The 20,603-nt window shown below is 44.5% G+C and overlaps 1 protein-coding gene across 1 annotated transcript in view; it reads left to right on the plus strand.

The window, feature by feature from the left end:
* Window positions 1-20,603, plus strand: part of LOXHD1 (lipoxygenase homology domains 1) — a 149,206-nt gene that overhangs the window by 22,230 nt on the left and 106,373 nt on the right. Inside the window, exons 2-4 of the mRNA XM_025144978.3 lie at window positions 9,229-9,343; window positions 17,967-18,047; window positions 18,852-19,036. Coding sequence (XP_025000746.3) covers window positions 9,229-9,343; window positions 17,967-18,047; window positions 18,852-19,036 — 381 coding nt within the window. The remainder of the gene's footprint in view (window positions 1-9,228; window positions 9,344-17,966; window positions 18,048-18,851; window positions 19,037-20,603) is intronic.

Consider the following 20,603-nt stretch of genomic DNA (forward strand, 5'->3'; position numbering starts at 1 on the left):
AAAGAGACAGAACGGGTTTTTCTCTCACATATTTCTCTCCCCTGAGGCACAGTGTTTTCCTCCAGCACAGTTTAAACTTGAATAACAAAGATGTTGATCACTGGGCTAATTCTATTTTGCTGTTCCAGCAAAGAACAGAGATGTGTTTTTCTGGAGGTAGGAAGGCAAAAGCACTTTTAAGTGATAGCTGGAGCACCAGATGAATCGAGTCTGGCTTCCTGCAGTGCAAGAGAATGAAACGTTGATTTTGCAATAGCTGATGAAGCATAACAAGCTCCAAACTACAGCTCCTCTGCCTGTGGGAACTGGTGGGACAGCACTCAGCTTTGGATTTAAATTCTAAGAGGAAAGTGATGTTTCAGAGCTGAAGATAATGCTGCTTGTGCTAGTGGGAAGTTTGCAGGAAGCTTCATTAATTCGTGGCCATGAAGAGCTTCAAAATGCAAGATGCTATTAATTTCACAATTCTTTGTATAATCTCTGAATGGGAAAAATGGATAACAGTATGCAACTGGTTCAAATAGTCATAGAAGAAATTCCCATCTTCTGCTTTGAATAATTAATTTGGCATCCGTACCAGACTCAAAAGCTGCTTTTGCTGGAGCTTTTATAAGCAAGCACTCTCATAGTGTGTGAGGCCTAAATCTGTTCATATTTTTGCCAATATGAACCCGAAGTCATTGTGTTCGTGTCAATGGAGTCAGTCAGGATTTGCCCTGGAGAGAAGGAGAGAAGAATTTGACTAGTTTTGTTTGTTATGAGATTATTGCTTAAAGTGTGATGTGATAAAATCAAATGAGCTGACTTCAGAGGTTCATTGTCACACTGGGTGAAGGAATGTCACTTGTTGAGACCACGGTGACATTAGCTTGTGTGTCCATGGGCAAAGAGGGCAACCCCAACCTGCAATGGCCAGTACAGATGTTAAAAACTTCCAAGCATTTTGCACAGATGTCAGGATGGCCTCTTGAGAGCCCTTCTGATTCTGTGATTTGTGCATGCAGTCGCCCTCAAGTATTTGCATCTTCTACTTCTTTGCCCATGCTGATAGCATGGCTTGTCTTCAGTTCTGCTTTCTCTCTTCCTCGCCTAAACTCCTTGACTCCTCCCAGGCTTTGCTCTCTTATTCCACGTGTTCAGTCATTTTTGTGACATAACCCTTACCCTTTATTTCAATTTTTCTTTTCACTGAGGGGCACTCCTCTTGCTGGACAAAAGTGAGGCACTATCATAACACCCACTCAGCTCTCAATGTTCCCTGCATAAGAATGTGACCCAAGGGAATCTGCAGTCATCATTGGTACTTAGCAGTTCCATGTTGTGAGAATCAGAATTAAAGCACTCTTCTGCCCTTAAGAAATTCCCTCCTTATGGATCACAGGGATTTCTGAATGCTTCCTTGCTAGAGGATCTCAGTCTCTGCTTGTCAAGCTTCCCAGTAATTTTAGCAACCATTTTCAAACAAGTGTTTTCCTATTCTGGCTGTTGAATGGACGAGTGAACAGCATAAGCTCTTTCTGCAAGACAGGGAAACAGATGTAAGTTCTTCCAGTATCACTGCAGTGTAACCCGATACTGATTTTATGCTGTCTGTATCTTGTGCTTGAAATGACTGGTTTTGAATGCTTACTTTCAGAAAAACCCAGTGTTGATTATTTCCATTTTTACTCTCGGGATGCCCATGAAAAGCAGTAATGGGTTTGCAGTCCATAGCAAATCAGCTCTGCTCGGCTCGCTGAGACTTTTACCAGTTTCTGAAGACTTAAAGCCAGAGAGCCAAAGAGTGCAGTCAGCTGGGGGTTCAATATCTACCAGATGAGATAAGTGAAACAAATTCCATTTGATTGAGATAATGTTTGGAATTGGCGGCTATCATAAGAGCTTTATATTGTCTTTTTGCCTAGCCTACTGGGACAAAAGTAAGGTTTGGAGACTGGCCTGAAAATCAAACATTCCCAGACAAAATGCTATAGATTACTGTAGCTTGGCCGTGTCCTGGCACTCAAAATACTTACATTGATCTTAGGGGTGAGATGTCTTGCCACTTAAAAGCACCAACATGCAAGTGTCCTCCTGTGAGCAGTATCTTGCTCAGGAGGTCAGTGTTCAAACTGGGACCCAGTCTGTTTTGTGGTGGTCTCACCTTTCTATGGGGTTCCTCGACCCATGTTGTGTGATAGATTTGGCCAACACTGGTAGGGTCAACATCGAGGAACAGCACAGGTAGACAGAAGCATCTTAACATTCAGTTATGCCCTACCAAGTTGGCATCTTGGGGTAAGAGATAGAGGCATTTAGGACATTGTGTCTGTATTAGAAGGAAAGTGGATGAGCAGTGTTGATATTTGACAAGGTGACAGGGAATATAATTGTCTGCATATTGTATTTGACCAAGAGAAAAATGGGAGTATGGTGGATGCAAACTTTTCTTTCTGTGGAGAGAGTGAGACACTTCTGGCAAAGCAGATCTTGACGTGTAAGATGAGCACAGATATGCTAAGGAGTGGGGTTTTTTTTTGTACGTTTTTAAAGCAGAAAGTTCAGTGAATCTGTGAAGAAAGTTCACGTTTAAAATCCTGCTGACTGAGGGGGGAAAACCAGAAACTCTTGAGGTTTGCACCTGGTAGAGCATTGTGGTGTCTGTTTAGGACTGTTGCTTCTACTGGTCTTGTGGTGGAGATACCAGAGTGGATGAACTGTCCCTCCTGTACTCCTCTTCATGAGCAGAACTTGAGAAGATCAGTGGTTCCCCATTACAGCTCTTTAAGGCAGCCAGAAGCAAAGCCCTTCGTACTGACACCCCATATATCAGAAGTGGAGGAGGAAGATTTTGTGAATGTACTTGGAAACTTCAGCAGTAACCATAAAATCCCTATGGATGCTCTATATTTGCATTCGGTGATTGCTTCTGTCAAGCAGAAGTCTAAATAGCAGGATACAACCAAATTTGGAGTGATACACCAAAACCTTGTTCCTGTCTGAAAGGCTTTGCTATAATTTGTCATTAGCTGCTGGGCCAAGCAACAGTCCCAAGAGACATCCTGAACTGGCAGTCAGCATCAGTGTCAAATAATGGGAAAACAGCAAACTTTGTACTTCACTACTTTGCAGTTTTTTAACCTATTTTGCAACAACAAACGGATTGTTGGTTCTGATACTTTAAAAAAACTTTCCTCAGTAACAAGCATGCACTCCATGTGAGACTGAGGCGGGTAGTGGATAGGAAGAATGAATCAACAGATGGTCAGACTTATTTAGACAGTGACCCTGTTAAAAACGAGCTGGGAAATTCTGGAGAATTCAGGCAAATATTTTCCACTGGTGGAGGATTTTAGGGGCTGGCGGTTTTGCACCATAGAGGCAAATCTTTAAAGTGAAAACAGCCTGCATTCCTGAGGATAGCCACAGAACCACAGCAGCAGTGAATTCAGACCTACTCAATGGGGAAGAGGAATGTGGAAAATGGAAGCTAAAAATGGAGGAGGAGCTTGGAAGTCCTGCAGTGGCACCCAAAAAGAAAGTAAGGGACTTGGTGGGAAGAGGGCCAGCTTCTCTGATGACGGATACTATATTAAGGATGTTTAACTGCTGTCCTTCCTTAATCTTTCCCTTCACAGCTGGTGCACTGAAGAAGTAAAAATGGTATTTCAGGCCCAGATTTCACCCTCGGTTGGAAGCGTGACTTCCACAGAAATCAAACTTCAAGCTTTTTTGGCTAATTTATTGCCCCAAAAGTACAAGATGTATACACCTGGGGTTTGCTGAGGTTGGGCATGTTGTCACAAAGCCCGACCATACAATTATTCATGAGCAAAACCCTCAGGTAGTTAAAAAACACCATTGGTCTACAGCTCTTGTCTTATGCCACAGATGCTGCACCCAGCAAAAGGTCTGTACAAAATGTTATCCCTCTTCTACATGGTGGGTGGGTCCTCCAGCTGCAGAGATGCTCCTGGTGACGCTCACACCCATCAGCTGTCAATGGCTTATCAAAGATAAAAGAAATGCAAAGGAAATAAATGATCCTGCTTCCAGGCTGCTGAGCTTCCAGGCTCCCCTTTCCTTTGAAGGAAGCAGCTAAACAAGCTGCATATCCCAGCTCCATTTCCTAGTAAGACCTAGCATCAATAGTAGCATTAAACTTTTGTTGTCTCCCCCCAGAGGGATTCCTGTGCCTTGCTCCCATCGCGTCACAGGAAAGCAGTGACATATTATGTTTGTTTGCACAGCTGGCAGCACAGTTGTAGTGATGGAGAGGAGGTGGCAAAGCTCCTTTCCCTTTCCAGGCATGCACCATAGCACTTCTGATGTGTGGTGACATACTAGTGTCACCAACCCAGCCTCTGCTTTGTTCCTCTGTGCACAGTTAATTAAATTGGTGCTAACCACAGCATATGCTCAGCAACAATGTGTGCTACTTGGGCTGCAGCACATCTGTCCTCCACACTCAGATCTGCTCCCAGCATGATCTGCTCATCCACCTGCTGCCTGCTCGTGCTGGTGCATAGATGCTGGATGTGAGGTTGTGAACCTAATGTGCAAATGTGTGCACGCTCGTGGCTTGTGGTTTCTTGCAGCTGTGTGACTTCTGCAGTGAGGAGCTGCGGGCCATGGTGAGGGATCTATAAGGCCATGAGGAGCTGTAGGGTTATGAGTAGCTGTTGAGCCACGAGGGGTTGTAGGCTGCCACTAGGCCTCCCTTTAGCCTCCTCTGTTCTGTGTGGATCACAACAGGACAATGTCTTCCCTTGCCTGCTGGCAGTGCTGAGCCTGATGCACCCCAGGGTTAGCAGGGCACACTCAGATTCAACTTGCCACTAATCAGAACCTACAGATCCCTTCCTGGAGGGCTGGTCTCCATCCTCTCCTCCCCCATTCTGTACACAGAGACAGGGCTGCCCCATCCCATGTGCTTTGCCATGCAATACCTGATCAGGTACCACCCTTGCATCCAGATAGTGCTTGAGGCTGCTGGCTGCTTCAGCATCAGCCAGACAGTGGTCTCAGACGACCCCCTTCTCTAAGCCTGTGTTGAAAATGAGCATACTGCCTCTTACAAAAGCTTGCTGAGCTGTAGCCATCGCTTTGAAAATGCCTATAGGATGCTCTTATGATGAGAAGTACTTATATGATGCAGACAAGTTCATAGGATCATAGAATCATCAAGGTTGGAAAACACCTCCAAGATCATCCAATCCAACCATCCACTTATCACCAAGGTTTTCCACTAAACCATGTCCTTCAGCACAACATCTGAACTTTTCTTGAACCCATTCCAGTGCCTGAACATTCTTGGAGAAGAAGTGATTCTTCACGCCCAACCTGAATCTCCCCTGGCACAACTTGAGGCTGGTCTCTCTAGTCCTGTTGCTATTTACATGGGAAGAGAGGCCAACCCCCACCTTGCCACACCCTCCCTTCAGGTAGTTGTAGAGTGATAAGGTCTTCCCTGAGCCTCCTTTTCTCCAGACAATCCCAGCTCCCTCAGCTGCTCCTTATAAGATTTGTGCTCCAAACCCCTCTGCAGCTACACTGCCATTCTCTGAGCAGGCTCCAGGGCCTTGATGTCTTTCTTGTAGTGAGAGGCCCAAAACCGAACACAGTACTCAAGGTACCTGATCATTTCCCTGCTCCTACCAGTTCTTTACACAGCAAAGAGTGTACCTGTCCAAGCTGTGGGCTGCCAGCTTCCCCAGAATACTGCAGGAGACAGTGTTGAAGGCTTTGCTGAAGCCTAGGTAGACTAAATCAACAGATTTTCCCTCATCCACCAGGTGGGTCACTTGATATAGAAGGAGATTAGGTTGGCCAAGCAGGACCTGCCTTTTGTAAATCCATGCTGGCTAGGATCCTCTTGTCTCTCACATGCTGTGTGATCTCCCTCAACACAGTCTGCTCCATAATCTTTCTTGCAACAAGGTCAGGCTGACCGGCCTGCAGTTGCTTGGATCGTCCTTACGGCCCTTCTTGTAGATGGGAGTCACACTGACAGGACTCCAATCCTCTGGAATCTCTCCAGTTGACCAGGAATGCTGATAGATGATGGAAACTGGCTTGGCAATCATCTCTGCCAGCTCCCTCAGCACCCTTGGCAGTTGCAACATCATAGAATTGTAGGGGTTGGAAGGAACCTCTGGAGGCCATCTAGTCCATCCCCCTGCTAAAGCAAGGTCCCTACAGCAGGTCATTCAGGAAATTCAGTGGGTATTGAGTATTTCCAGAGGACACTCCACTGCCTCTCTGGACAACATGTTCCAGTGCTCTGTCACCATCAAATAAGTTTGTCCTCGGGTTCAGGTGGAACTTACTGTGTTGCAGTTTGTGCCCATTGCCCTTTGTCCTTTCACTGGGAACCATTGAAATATCCCAGCCTTATCCATTTCAATCCTTCACTTCAGATATTTACAAACAATGATGAGATCCTCTCGAAGCCTTCTTTTCTCCACGCTGAACAGCCCCAGGTCTCTCAGCTTTTCCTCATAAAGAAGATGTTCCAGGCCCCTCATCATCTTTGTGACCCTTTGCTGGACCATCTCTAGAAGATCTCTGTCTTTTTTCCCTGCCTTTCTTGAACAGGGGAGCCCATAAATGGACACAGTACTCCAGATGTGGCCTCCCCAGGGCAAAGGAGAGGGGGAGGATCACGTCTCTCCACCTGCTGGACACATTCCTTTTAATGCATCCCAGGATACCATGGGCCTTCTTGGCCACAAGGCACACTGCTAGCTCATAACCAACCAGAACATCCAGGTCCTTCCCTGCAGAGCTCCTTTCCAGCAGAAAAAGACTGTGCTTTGAGATGACTAGACATGAAAAGCCACCATAAATGAGCACAGTAATATTGTAGCTTAATGATGAAAGCTAGATAATTCCAAAGTAGAGACAATGGAAAACCATGATGTAATTCATAATGAATCATGAGGGCAAGGTAGACTGCAGTTCTTACTCCTATCGTAGTGTATGCAACTACGCTGTCTTTCTGTGCTGTGCCAAGCAGTGCCCATTAGTATGTGTGAATGCCGACAAGAGGAATGAAAACATTTTTTGTACATATTACTCGTGTGTAAACTGTGGATATCATGTTCTTTTTTGCACAGCTGTGAAAAAATCTCCTCTTCTTTTGAGCCCATCAATAAAATATGCCAGCCAAGGCATTCTTAAGATTTAGCTGAGCATAGATCATAACTTAGTGTATTTATTATGATGCTGTCTCCTTTCTGTCCTATTTGTATTCATGGAAAGGAGAAGTTAGGAAAACACTGTGGTATTTTGTTCCTTCTCAATGCAACAGAGCCCTTGGAAATGAGAAGTTGTTTCCAATCAGTTGTACATGAATGGCCACAGTTTTGCTCTATCACTCTGTCTCCAAGCCTTTCAGTTAAAATGGCGATTTAATTTCCCTTGGGGAAGGAGTGCTACTGGGGAAAAAATGTGATGCTCAAAGTCTGGGGTTTGATATCCGGGTTTTGTTTGTTTGTTTTGTTTCTTCTGAATACATATGTAATGTAGTGAGGAAAAAATGGACCCTAACAAAACACGTAATCCTAATGCACTCCTGGAGAAGGACATTTTTACAGTGTTCCATCTGAGAAATCATATACTTCATATACAACATGAAATGCTGCAAATGTTAGCCGTCAGCCTGTTGGTCTGAACCTAATTTTGTGCCATTAGCTGATGACTATTGCGTGGTCCAAAGTCAAAAGTGGCCATCAGGATTCTTGGTCTGTCTGTAGGCAAGATTCTATATTTTCATGCTGTCTGTTCTGCAGTGAGCCAACCAAGACATGTCCTTAAGAAAGGTAACCTGTTGACAAACCTTGAGTCTTGTTCCAGCTTCACTCATCATCCTGCTTAAGAAATGCGTGTTTGCCTGTAATTTTCATGTTTTAACCTTTTGGCCATTGGACCTTGCTATGCCTTTCTCCACTTGAGCAGAAGTGAGCTTTTCTACTTGTGCTTCTCCCAAGAAGATATTGACGTGAGGTAATAAAGTCACCACTCAATCTGCTGCTCAGAAAGGTAAATTGACATCGCTTTGCTACTCTAATTTAAACAATTTCCCACTTTATCCTCTCCGTGATTTACCACTTGGTCTTTGGTAAAGTCTCCAGAATATCTGAAAAGCAAACTTTCTGGCTGTAGTGACTCCTTATCTTCATACAGATATATTTACCAGCACAAACGGGAAAGTGTTCATTGCCTTGATGTGTGCATAAATGAAAAATGACTCAACAGCTTTACTCTAACACTTCACATAAATTCCTCTGTTACATGTAATACATGCACATACATTACAGTAGGGAAGGAGAAACAGAATCATAGAATCATAGAGCTGTTTAAGTTGGAAAGGACCATTAAAGGCCATCTAGTCCAACCTTCCCATAATGAATAGGGACATCTACAGCTAAGTAGATGTGGATGAAGTTGCCAAACCACTGTCCATCATATTTGAAAGGTCATGGCAGCCTCGTGAAGTTCCCACTGATTGTATAAGGGGAAACATAATCCCCATTTTCAAGAAGGGAAAAAAAGAAGATCCAGGGACCTACAGGCCAGCCAGTCTCACTCTGTGCCTGGCAAGGTCATGGAGCAGATCCTCTTGAAATCTCTACTAAGGCACGTGGAAAATAAAGATGAAGTGATAGATGGTAACCAACATGGCTTCACCAAGGCCAGTACCTGAAGGGGGCCTACAGGAAAGCTAGGGAGGGACTTTTTATAAGGGCAGCTAGCGACAAGGCAAGGGAAAATGGCTTTAAACTGGTAAAAAGGTGGATTTAGACTAGATATCAGGAAGAAATTCTTTATGATAATGAGTGTGGTGAGTCACTGGAACAGGTTGCCCAGAGAGGTTGTGGATGCCCCATCCCTGGCAGCATTCAAGGCCAGGCTGGACGTGGCTGTGAGCAACCTGGTCTAGAGGAAAGAGTCCCTGCATGTAGCAGGGGGCTGGGACTAGGTCATCTAAAATGTCCCTTCTAACCCAAACCACTCTGCCATTCTATGATTCTATGATAAGTAGTATATGCTCACAGAGAGAATTGTTTGATTTTCAGCAAAACCTGTTCTAATTCATCCACCGTCTCCCCATTTGCCTCCACCAGTCGATGTGATACCTCTCTGGAATTTATAATTCAGCTGAGGTTTGAGGAACTACTTGGATCTGTAACGTATAGGGCAAGGAACTTCTCCTGTTGTCCTGATCTTTTTCTTCTCTTTCCACAGTTTATGAGGTGGTGACAGTGACAGGAGACGTCCGGGGAGCTGGAACTGATGCCAATGTGTTTGTTACTCTCTTTGGAGAGTTTGGGATCACTCCCAAGACTCATCTCACGAGCAAGTGAGTATCTGGGAGGAAATCTGTGTCCTTGAGGCTTGTTCTTCAGCAACTCTTATTGCATTTTGATGAAAGATAATACTGTGCTGATGGATGCAGAGGGAATAAATCTGAAAGGTATTTTGGGACCATTGAGGAAATTTGAATTTTTTGCTGTTGAATACTTCTTTCCAAATTCCTTGCAAACCTGCATTCCCTTCTGTAGGTGGAAATGTATGTTCAGATCCTTATTATGTAAGTTTCACACTTGCAAGGTGTGGGGATACTTGCTTTTCTTAAGGCTTAAATTAGGTCTCCCAAATTTAGGAGCTGAGAATAGTCACCACGTCTTTAGAGTGGGCACGATGGGCCAAATTCACATGCCTAAATCCCACTGAAATTCCCCCTCTGTGAAATCAGGTACAGAGAGATAAGTGTCCTTTAAGGATTCTGAAGAGTAATTTGGTGGGTCTGAAGTAAGGCTGACGGATAGCCACCCACACCCAGCTGTAGGAAATATAAGGCAAGCATAAATGTAAGAAGTTAGGCTGTGTCCTAAACAAGGCTGCTTTCACTCTATCTGCTCTGTGCACATTTGCACACTTGTGGTTGCACCATTTTGTTTTTCTCAAGCCACTACCAATGCCATCCCCTGGATGGAGTTTCGCAGTTTCTACATTAGGTCAACAGGTGCCCCTGACCCATGAAAGCAGAGTAACTTTAATAAAGTGTCAGATCTGCAAGCACTGATTTCCCCTTAGCTGGACAGCTGCAGTAAGAGAAAGCAGAGATCCCTTCCCCGTGGGGTCTACGCTGTGTGTCTCTGTTTTTCTGTGTTCTTTTTGTTCTGGTTTTCTTGAAAGTGTGCATCAAAGATTATGAATCCTGTGCTAATGTCACACGGTAACTCCACATTTTCTCCATTTCTACAGCACCGACAAGAGGTACCTGCAACTATTTTAAATTTAACCTCAAAAGAGCTTCTCTTCCCAGTGAAGCAACTCAAACATGAGAGTCTGTAAAGAAAATGATATGGGAATGGTAAAGAAAATACATGAAATTTCAGCCCTGTTTGCCATATTTGAAATTCAGAAATCAGAGGTAGCCAAAGGAGCTTTCTCACCCTATCATTCTCAGGAGAACTTGGTATATTACTATTACATGATCAAGATTACTCATTCTGTAATTTTCATACAGACATGAACTTGTAAAGCAGAATACTGTTTCTCTCGATGCAACAGAAAAGGAAATGAGGCACAGGAGGCAAAAGATGCTGTGTCCAGCTCATGTCAGTGGCCAATGTGGGATCATCATCATCCACAGCTCTGCTTGGGGAAGAGCTGCCAGTGCCCAGACCTGCCTGCTGGTGCTTGGCAGAGCTATCAAACAGCTTCTGCTCTTAGGGAGTTTTCTTGTGGTCAACATTTACATACAAAACCATTTAAGTGGAAAAGCATTCTTCTGCTTGTGGCTGCAGAAAGAATGAAGACATTATATTTTAAAATAATAATAGTAATAAATTGTTATAAAAATTCTGTATTCCCTTTGGAGGAGAAGTCAGGAGATTTCTTAATCAGCCACGACCTTACCAATGGCTGTACAGCTTATCTCTTGTTAATGCCCACTCCCAGGATGGGTGGCGAGGATTTGAGGTTGCAGCAGCAGCATAACCCTGTCCAACTCTCCATTAGCATTTTAGGTTTGGTCCCTGCTACTGCAGAGAACAGGTGGCTGAGGTAATCCAGGATGAGAGGCACGGGAAGCCAACCTTCTGCAGCTCTGAGTTCCAGAAACAAGTCCTGTAGGAAGAGACCACCAGAACTGCAACTGTAATTTCCTATGGGGCTTCCCAAATATCGACAGCATTTCTGCCATTGTAAGCAAAGCCAATAGTGATCAAGAAAACTGAGTGAAAAGCTGGCCTGAACGTAGGCATGTCTGTTTAGCTGATAGTTTTGTCTTCTAAATACAAAGCAAAGCATGAAACAGTCCATTGCCCCCAAATTGATTGTGCTGCTTTGTGAATATGGCAAAAGGATGGAATCTCATGCATCTTTCAACTAAATGTTTATATGAGTTCACTTATGACATGACTGCAAATGCATGACATTTTATAGGTATTTCCATTTCCCAGTATAGATAGAGAGATAAAATATCATGCATTGCCTAAAGATGGTACTACCACTTCAGCTTCTGGTTAGAATAGGTCTTTCTTATTTCTTTTGTGGTTGTGTGCTGGTAGTGAAATACATGACATTTCAGCTCTTTTTGTCATGTACCATAAATGGAAGACATGGCATGCTGTTGAAATATCATGTGTTATTAACATTTGCCAACAATAATGTAACTGTGAAAAACAGACACAAGTCTTCAAAACGACCTGTTGAGCATCAGCTCTGGAAGTGGGAGCACCCAAAACCCATCCAAAAAGACTCATTTTTGGGGGGCCAGGAAGCTTAGCCAAGTAACGTTTGGGGCGGTGGGCACTGGATGAGACCACCTTTGTATTTGCTGTCTCCAGTTTGGGTGATGGCAGCACTTTGGTGACGGGTTCACCTTCCGTCCTACACCATCTACAGCTCAGCCAGAGGCTAAAAGCATTGCCAAATGTGAGTTTCTTCTCACGGACTCCATCACCAGCATGGCTGGGCACAAAGGCAGCTGTCCTTTCATTGCTTGGTGGCACTACGGCAGTCTCTGAAGCTATTTCTTCTCTTCTGTCCAACACAACCAAGCAGCACTGATCCTCCACAGTGTTTTATTTTTCCTTGCTCACGTGCTCTTTACCACACCAAGGCTGAGGAAAATAGAAGAGATCACAAAACTCAGCCAGGAGCGCTTCTGCCATCCCACTCACAGTGTTCAGCAGCAAGTTGATTTGTGGTTAGTGTAAAGGAGTCTGCTTTTCAGTGTCGTGTTTACCCTTCATGTTTGTGACATCCACAATAAATAGTCATGGTTCGCCCTGTCCTTTTAAAGGAGTAAATAAATGAGAAGTGCAGATATAAAAGGTTTTGCAGCTATGGCACTCTGAAAGAAAGATGAAACATCTGCTAAGTGACAGCTGGCTTCTTGCAGTGCCACTGAAATTGAGAACTATGCTGTGAAGTTCTTTATTCCTTACGTTGAATTCCTCTAATGGGACATCCCTTCTACCTTCTCCTGAGTTAAGCATAAGTCAAGCTAAAGAGCTCTTCCAGTTCCCAGTGCCAGCAAATGGTGGTCTTTAGGCATGGTGGTCTGTAGAGGATGTCCATCTGTGTAGCACCACTGCAGTGGAGCTGTACCAACTTGCAGAAACTCTGAATTTGTTGTCTAACGGCTCTGGAACAAATAAACAAACACTCTGAATAATAAGAATTGTAAGTTAGAAAGTATTAAAATATTTAATATAGAAAGGGCTGTCCAGTTTGTAATAAGCAAACTTTCTATGAAGTTGGAGAGCAGGGCAGGAGGGCTTCTAGCACAGCAGCTGAAGCACTTCTGCAGAAACAAGTTGCAGTGCTTTGAATGGCACAGGACATTTCCTGTGTTAAAGCTGCTTATATATCTACTCATCCTCTAACTGACGCTGATACTAATCCACAGCACTTGACGCTCTGCTGTGTGCTCCCATTATGCTTTAATCTCAGCATTCAAAAGTCAAAATTCGTTTTCATTAAAATTTTCCGGAATATTTCCCTAGGGGAATGGGACAGAAATCTTCAGCAGGGAAAAATTTGGCCCCAAATCTTGTGAAGTAGGTGCAAATCAATATGCTGGGAAATACTGGGAAGTGCTGAGAGAGCTTTGTGATGTCAGAGATGGCAGTATCTGCTTGTATTCAGAAAATAACAGCTGATGTGTAGGTAATAAAGACAAGCAGTATAGCTAAAATTGACTAAATACAATAATACCGTTCTTTTTCTGAGCGAATCATGCAAAACCAATACTAAAACATTCCTGCTTCATACAGCGCAGACTGAAGGAGCCACTATTCAGAGCAATTGAAATATCTCCTGTGAGTGCTTATGGATAAGGCAGGGTCCATTTTGGTGTGCCCTGTGGCTCTTTGGAAAGTTTCAGGCAGGCTGTCATGGTGCAGGGTGGTATTTCGGCTCCTGGGCGTCAACGTCCTTCTATAGAAATTTATCTTGTTCAATTCAACCTTTTCAAGTGAGACTGCTTTTCACTACGTGGTAGTTCTTCTGTGCTTCCTTAAGCAGGGTTGCTGGATTGGGCTATTTGTAGAAAAATGGAAAATGATTTCCTTGGTATGGAGATGCTTGCAGTCAGTGTGCTTTTCAGCTGGTTTCTTTCCCATCTGGAGTATTTCTGGATGTGTGCTGCTTGATGCTGTGTTTCCAGCCACTTGCTGACTGATGTTGTCAGCTTCATGACAACTGTCTTGGCAAAATATTTGCAGCCTGAGCTCTCTGGAGTGTTTGTTCCAAGAAGGAGGTTAATGATGCTGTTGTTGGAGTTCTGCTTTAAGAATAAATATGACTTCAAGGCTGCCCGTAAGTCCATCCAGGCAGTGCCCTTTCTGTAGGATAGTGGATGCGTAGGGAGAAATAGAAGTATAAGGTAAACATACTGTAGGCATTTTGCCATCTGCTGGCAAGCTGCCCTCTCTGCCAGAGTCAGATAACCCAGGTATGCTGAGGCTATGGGGAGTATGGGATAATGTGAGGATGAACAAAGCCGTCTGTTGCTTCAGGATAGGAAAAACAACAGGGATATAGAAGTTATCATCCCTGCCATCCATATGTGTCAAAATTGCTCTGCCCACCTCTAGCCAATGAGGAACCCTCTCCCTGTGAGATAACCAGTGCACCAAACAGCACCGTGTTTCCCTACCAGGTGACAAGCTGTAGGATGGCTGTGTGACCTCCTGAGGTCATTCCCTGGTGCCTCACTCCTTGCCATGGCTGCTAAGCCATAGAATCATAGAATTTAATCTAAATGGTGGCAGGAGCAGGTGCACCTCCATGGAGATGCTGCCAAGAGGAAGCTCTTCCTCATTCATGGAGCATCTTTACAATGTTATTTCATCAGGCATCCATGATAGCACTGTACCTTCATTGTCTCCATGGGCTTTGCAGACAGAGCATCAGATAAAATGCTGACCACAAAGGCCATGTAGATCATCATTAGTTCCATCGTTCAAAGCTGTTAGTTCGGGTTCCTCTGTGGCTGCTAAAGGTCACGGTTATTATTTCTGTGCCTACAATGTGAACAATATCCAGGTTTTCCCTTTCTTCCTCAGAGCTCAGCTCTGGGAAGAGTTCTGTCAGCTGACCAGAGGTGAAGTTTATTCTTGACAAACAGTTGGTAGTTTCTTAATGTCAGCACAACAGTGGGCAGCAAAACTCTCTTGGCACTGTCTCTGTCTGCACTAATGTCCTACAGAAGAGATCATAGAATCACAGAATCACAAGGTTGGAAAGGACCTACAAGACCATCTAGTCCAACCATCCTCCCATTACCACTTCTACCACAAGCCACTAAAACCATATCTCGTAGCTCCTCATCCAGACACCTCTTGAACACTGCCAGGGACGGTGACTCCACCACGTCCCTGGGCAGCCATTCCAGTGCCTGACCACTCCCTGAGAGAAAAAGTTTTCCCTTATGTCTAACCTAAACCTCCTCTGGTACAACCTGTGGCCATTTCCTTGGGTCCTGTTTGTTGCCTGGGAGAAGAAAGCAAACCCCTCCTCATCACAACCTCCCTTCAGGAAGTTGTAGAGTGCAAGGAGGTCTCCCCTGAACCTCCTCTTCTCCAGACTGAACAATCCCAGCTCCCTCAGCCTCAGCTCAGATGCACGCAGAGATTTATAAACACCATGTCTATGCATGCACCAGTACTTCTTAGCACCATAAATTACCCAAGCAGGGGACAGAGTGCTCTAAACCCTGGTTTGTACTTTTTCAGCACTGTGGGCAGCGAGTGCAATGTGCAGGTGGTCATTCAGCCAAAAGAATCTGAATATGGATACCGAGATAACAAATAGAATGGGAATTTCATTGAGTAATCCCTGTTGTACTTCCTTGGATCTTTCTTACATTGTAGTTGGGTAAAACACTACAGCAGACTATAAACAATAGAGATACTGAGGCCAATAACACATGAAATAAAAAGCCTGATTGAAACATGTTTTCTCTTTTTCTCTCTCTCTTCTATTTTTGGTGATACTTCAGTATGGCCATTCGTTACAGGATATTCCCTCACTGTCCCCTTTCCCACTTTATCTGCAATGCTAGAAGAGCTTCAGAGAGGAAGGGTCGGGTCTTCCCTTAAAACACTCTCCATCTGTGCTTTTGATGCTCTGCATCGAGAAGTTGGCTCTTCTTGGTGGGCTCTATGGGGCTGCACTCCAGCTTCCCTCCATAGGCTCTCAGCCTCCATGACTGGCATGTGGAGAGCTTTAGACTAATTAGTTCCACTTAATACTTCTGAGCCATCTCCACAGCTCTGTACACCATCGGCAGTGCTGCATCGATCTCTGTTGAGAAGCTGCTGTCATTACGATGCGCGCTCGAGCCTGACAAACTAATTGCCTCTCTCTTGCTGGCTGTTTTCCCTCTGACAGCCAGGCTGAGGGAGGCTGGGCTGGATTTAATCGTCTCTTGTCTGCAAGGCAAGGTTAGCTGTTTTAGTCCTTCCATGTCACAGTGATGGCCATCGCACAGTTCCTGGGATAGCAGGGTGGAGGAGGAGGAGAACACACAGAATAACCTTTACACAAAGGCACTTGCAGATGTTTTAATGATGCGGAGAAGAGTGCTGAGCAAAACCAAAGACCGTTGCTCAGATTATTAATATTCATTAACTTTCTGAGTACAAGCTGCTTGTCAGCTTTATGCTGCTGAAGCACGGCGGTTTCTTGTTCTTTTTAATACAACTTCTACATTTTGCTGTTTAATCACCTGCAGCAATGCTCAGCAGCTGAGTGAAATCCCATTGGGGAGAGCAGGTGGGAGAGGCTGTGTCTTCTGAGCAAGAATGGGTTGCACCTCAATGTTATTCACAGTGGAAAACATGAGCTCCAGAGAACAGAGGTGCTGACCAAAAATCACAGAATCATAAAATCATTAAGGTTGGAAAGACCACTAAGATCATCTAGCCCAGCTATCAACCCATGCTTGTGACCACTCTAGACCATGTCACTCAGTGTGACATCTACCCTTTTCATGAACACCTCCGGGGACAGTGATTCCACCACCTCCCTGGGCAGCCTATCATAGAATCATAGAATGGCCTGGGTTGAAAAGGACCTCAAAGACCATCTGGTTTCAACCCCCTGCTGTGTGCAGGGTCACCAACCAGCAGACCAGGCTGCCCAGAGCCACATCCAGCCTGGCCTTGAATGCCTCCAGGTATGGGGCATCCACAGCCTCCTTGGGCAACCTGTTCAGTGCGTCACCACCCTCTGGGTGAAAAACTTCCTCCTAATATCTAACCTAAACCTCCCCTGTCTTGGTTTGAAACCACTCCCCCTTGTCCTATACTATCCACCCTTGTAAACAGTCATTTCAGTTCCTAGTCCAGTGCCTGACCACTCTCATGAGAATAAATTTTTCCTAACATCCAACCTGAACCTCCTATGGCTCAAATCAAGGTCATCACGTCTTGTCCTATCACCACACGCTGGAGGCAAAAAATGGGAATGGAATTCTCCATCTCCTGCTCCAGGCCTATGTGCTTTCTAATGCCTTCCACTTGCAAAGGAGGTTTCTGGCTATTACAGAAGCAGTGGGAGGTGGGAGTGGAAAGAAACTCATGATGCAGGCCAATGCTTTTGTCTCTGGCTGAGCTCTGGGTAGGCTGGGCTGTGCAGTGCCTTTGCTCCATCACCAGAGCAGGTCTGTTCAGTGCCTGGCCCTCACTCAGCTGGCAGGAAAGTACACCTCTGGGAGTGGAAAGCAGAGAGGATAAATGTACTGAGGGCCTATAAAACAACTAACAAAGGTGTGTGTGGCTTTGGATTCACCAAGGTCGTCCATCTTGTTCAGCCATCAAGGGCTGCTCAGTAAGGATGAGATGGATCTCCAGGTCAGCCACTCCAAGAACAGCAAGAACTTTGTGTCACCCTCAAGGGCAGCAGCTGGAAATATCCTGTTGTTTTCTTTTTTCTGCTGCCCACCAATGGGTGGGTTGATAACACCACAGGTGAGGTGTTACCAGAAATAACTGGAGCTCTTAAAACAATTTTTGCCTGGTTGATGCTGCAGTGAAATATTTTCACCAAAGATTATTTTCAGGCACCTCTGGCAGTCACTTGCCAACAGGAAAGTCTTAGAGCTCTCCCCAGCTCTTACCTGTACAGGGGATTTAGCTGATGATTTTGAGAATGACTGCCACATTTTACTCTTAGAGGCAATACGGACAGTGATCCAAAGCTTGCACCTACTCAGGCCAGCTTGGCATCTCCTCCAAAGCTTTGGTCTCAACTGCTGAGAAGGTGCTTAGAATTCAAGAAGGAAAAGTTCTGTTAAATGTCAACCCTTAGAGCTAGCTGGAGCTTATCACAGTAAAGAGGACGTTGGAAAGTAGGTCTGCCCCGTGCTAGAAATGACACTTCTTCATCCTGATATGACACTGTGGGGTGGCTGACAAGATTATTGTACTCTTGCCATAGCTTTTGGTGTGTCTGTATTACAGGAGCAGCACTGCCTTTGAGAGGAGCAAAACAGATGTGTTCCGAGTGAAAACCAACAATGTTGGACAAATAAAGAAAATAAGGTAATTTCATGACATTTCCACTGCAAGACCTGCTCTGCAGTGCTCTAATTGACTGACTGGCTGTATGGACATCGGTGTTGCCATGTTTTATTCATTATTTCTTCAGATGTTCCCATCAGGTTGAAGTGAAGGGCTGGCAAAATCTTGTCTACTGCCTGAAATTTGAACTGAAGTGTGAAAACACCTAAGTTATTGCTTATCAACAATCCATACTCCCCACCAAGAACTGTATTCCTGTCACATGCAACACATGAAAACATTTGGGACAGTTTTTATGTACGGATGGAATTAAACTGGGTTTGTTGTTCCTTTCTGCTGAATTAGTGTAGTGTAAATGATAATGGTTTTGTTTAATCACCATCTGACAGATCTATATAAAATTAAAAATTAGTTAGAAAAGAGTACAAAGAAAGATGGCAAGACTGGAAGAGGGGAGATCAGAAGGGAGGCAGAGCAAGTTGGAGAGTCTCATGTATGAGGCATGCAGTAGAAGGTGAACGATTGCATATACTAAATGAACACACAGCTGTATCTATGGGTGCATCTTTTTGCCAATAATAGCTTACCTGTGCACATATGACCCTGAGCTTGCATGCATATGGAAGGCTGCTGTTTGAAAAATAATCTGTAAGAGCCCATAAGTCTTACAGAGCACTTTGGATACTATAAGAAAGTATAAGAAGGCATTTTGTGTACCATTACTTTAGCCTTGCCTATAAAATATTTCAGAAAGCTATAGTGCTAGTGCCCAGTCTTTAGGAAAATACCAAATCCAGGCCCTCACACAGATTATTCTTCCTCTAGGATTGAGCACGATAACACCGGACTGAATGCAGGCTGGTTCCTGGATCGTGTCATTGTGACTGACATGAACAGACCTCACCTCCGGTTTTACTTCCCCTGCAACAACTGGCTGAGCAAGGAGGATGGGGACGGGCTGTACGTCAGGGACCTCATTGGCAGCCTGAATCCTATGGATGTGCCCAAAAGTAAGTGTTTTTCAGAAAAGTTGGTTTTCTGGTGCCTTTTGGAAAGGGACAGTGTTGCTTTCAGATTACTTCAGCCACATGATAAGTAATCTTGTGTTTAAAAACTATTTAAATTTTTCTAAGTCGGCGGAGAGGGAAATAATACTAAGATGCCTCCAGAATGTAATTTCTTCCTCCAGCGTTACGTTTGATATCTCAGAGTGGGATACATCACTGTTTGGAGAAGCTCCTCTTGATAGTTGAGTGCAGAAGGATCCGTGATGAGTGCTTTAAACTAGACTCAGTGCATGCAGATGGGTGGGTGGCATCCTGCCCCAGAAGGTGGAACCAGCACGGGTGTGTCTTATCAGAAGAAGCAGAGTGGCTTCAATCCTATGGTTGAGGCTCAGTGTTTCCATGCTCCGGTGATGACCCGCCAAAAATTTCCATAAACAAGCCAACACTCTCGTTGCAATTCTACACCTGTTTGCCAAACGTGTATGATATCCATATTGAACTCAAGCCTGTTTTTCAGAGTGATTTTAAGCTAATGATGTTGAAACAAATCCAGGGCAACTTGAAAACCAGACAAGTGCTCCCAAATTGACATCAGCATGTAGGCCATGTGGTGATGTGCAGTGCACGTAACATGAGTGGGAAGGTGATCGAGATGTGGAAGTGGAGCCAGCAAATCAGCCTCAGCTGGGATGTCAGCAGTTTATCTTCAAGTGTTAATGAGGCAACCAAGTTGTATTTCCCCTCTGACCTCACCAGTGCACTGCGTCTTTCTGGGAGCTTAATTTTGGGCATAGAAGATGGAGTATACTCACCATTAGCCACAAGCCTGGGGGAACAGAGTGGTGCAGATTGGTGGAAATGAGGGAAAACTTGGGCTTTTGTTAGTATCACATTTTTCTGAGAATTAGTAGTAGGGCCAACAACCTGGTGTAGTATTAAAGGTGGAGGTTGGCAGCCCTGCATATGGTAGGTGAGTGGAGCTTGATGATTCTTAGGGTCCCTTCCAACCCAAGCCATTCTGATTCTATGATTCTTAGGCTAACTTTGTCAATGGGACCACTTGGCTTTTTTGGGGGGGGGAGGGTAGGGGGAAGGGAAGGTAAAAACAGACTATTTCTTGTCCTTATACAGTGCTCTGAGACTGTATAGCTGCTCTAGAAAGGGAAAATTTCATTATTTTATTGATATCCTGTTTGAAGTTAACAGCGAAACAATACACTGTGGCATTGTTTGTCCCTGAATTGTTAAATGATTTACCTCTGCTCAGTTGTGTTCTTCCAAAACGGCTTCAGTGTTGAAATGTAAGCACAAAAGGATGCATGTGAGCTAGCATACAGAAATAAGACATATTGACAAGAAATGTATGTGGTAGCATTTTGTAGATGCAGACCTCTCCAAAGTGGATGCCACAGGGGAATGAGATAATGTCTGGAGATGTTCTGCCAACAACTCACCCAGTGACTGTGGGACTGAGCGCACTGAAGTGCTTCATTGCTCTTTTATCCACTCAATGCGTGAAGATGAAGAGCTCAGGGTGCACTGGGTGGGGATGGGGGAGCCTGGGGAAGGT

The sequence above is a fragment of the Gallus gallus genome, chromosome Z (genome assembly GCF_016699485.2).
Source record: "Gallus gallus isolate bGalGal1 chromosome Z, bGalGal1.mat.broiler.GRCg7b, whole genome shotgun sequence".
In the NCBI taxonomy this organism is placed as follows: Eukaryota; Metazoa; Chordata; class Aves; order Galliformes; family Phasianidae; genus Gallus; species Gallus gallus.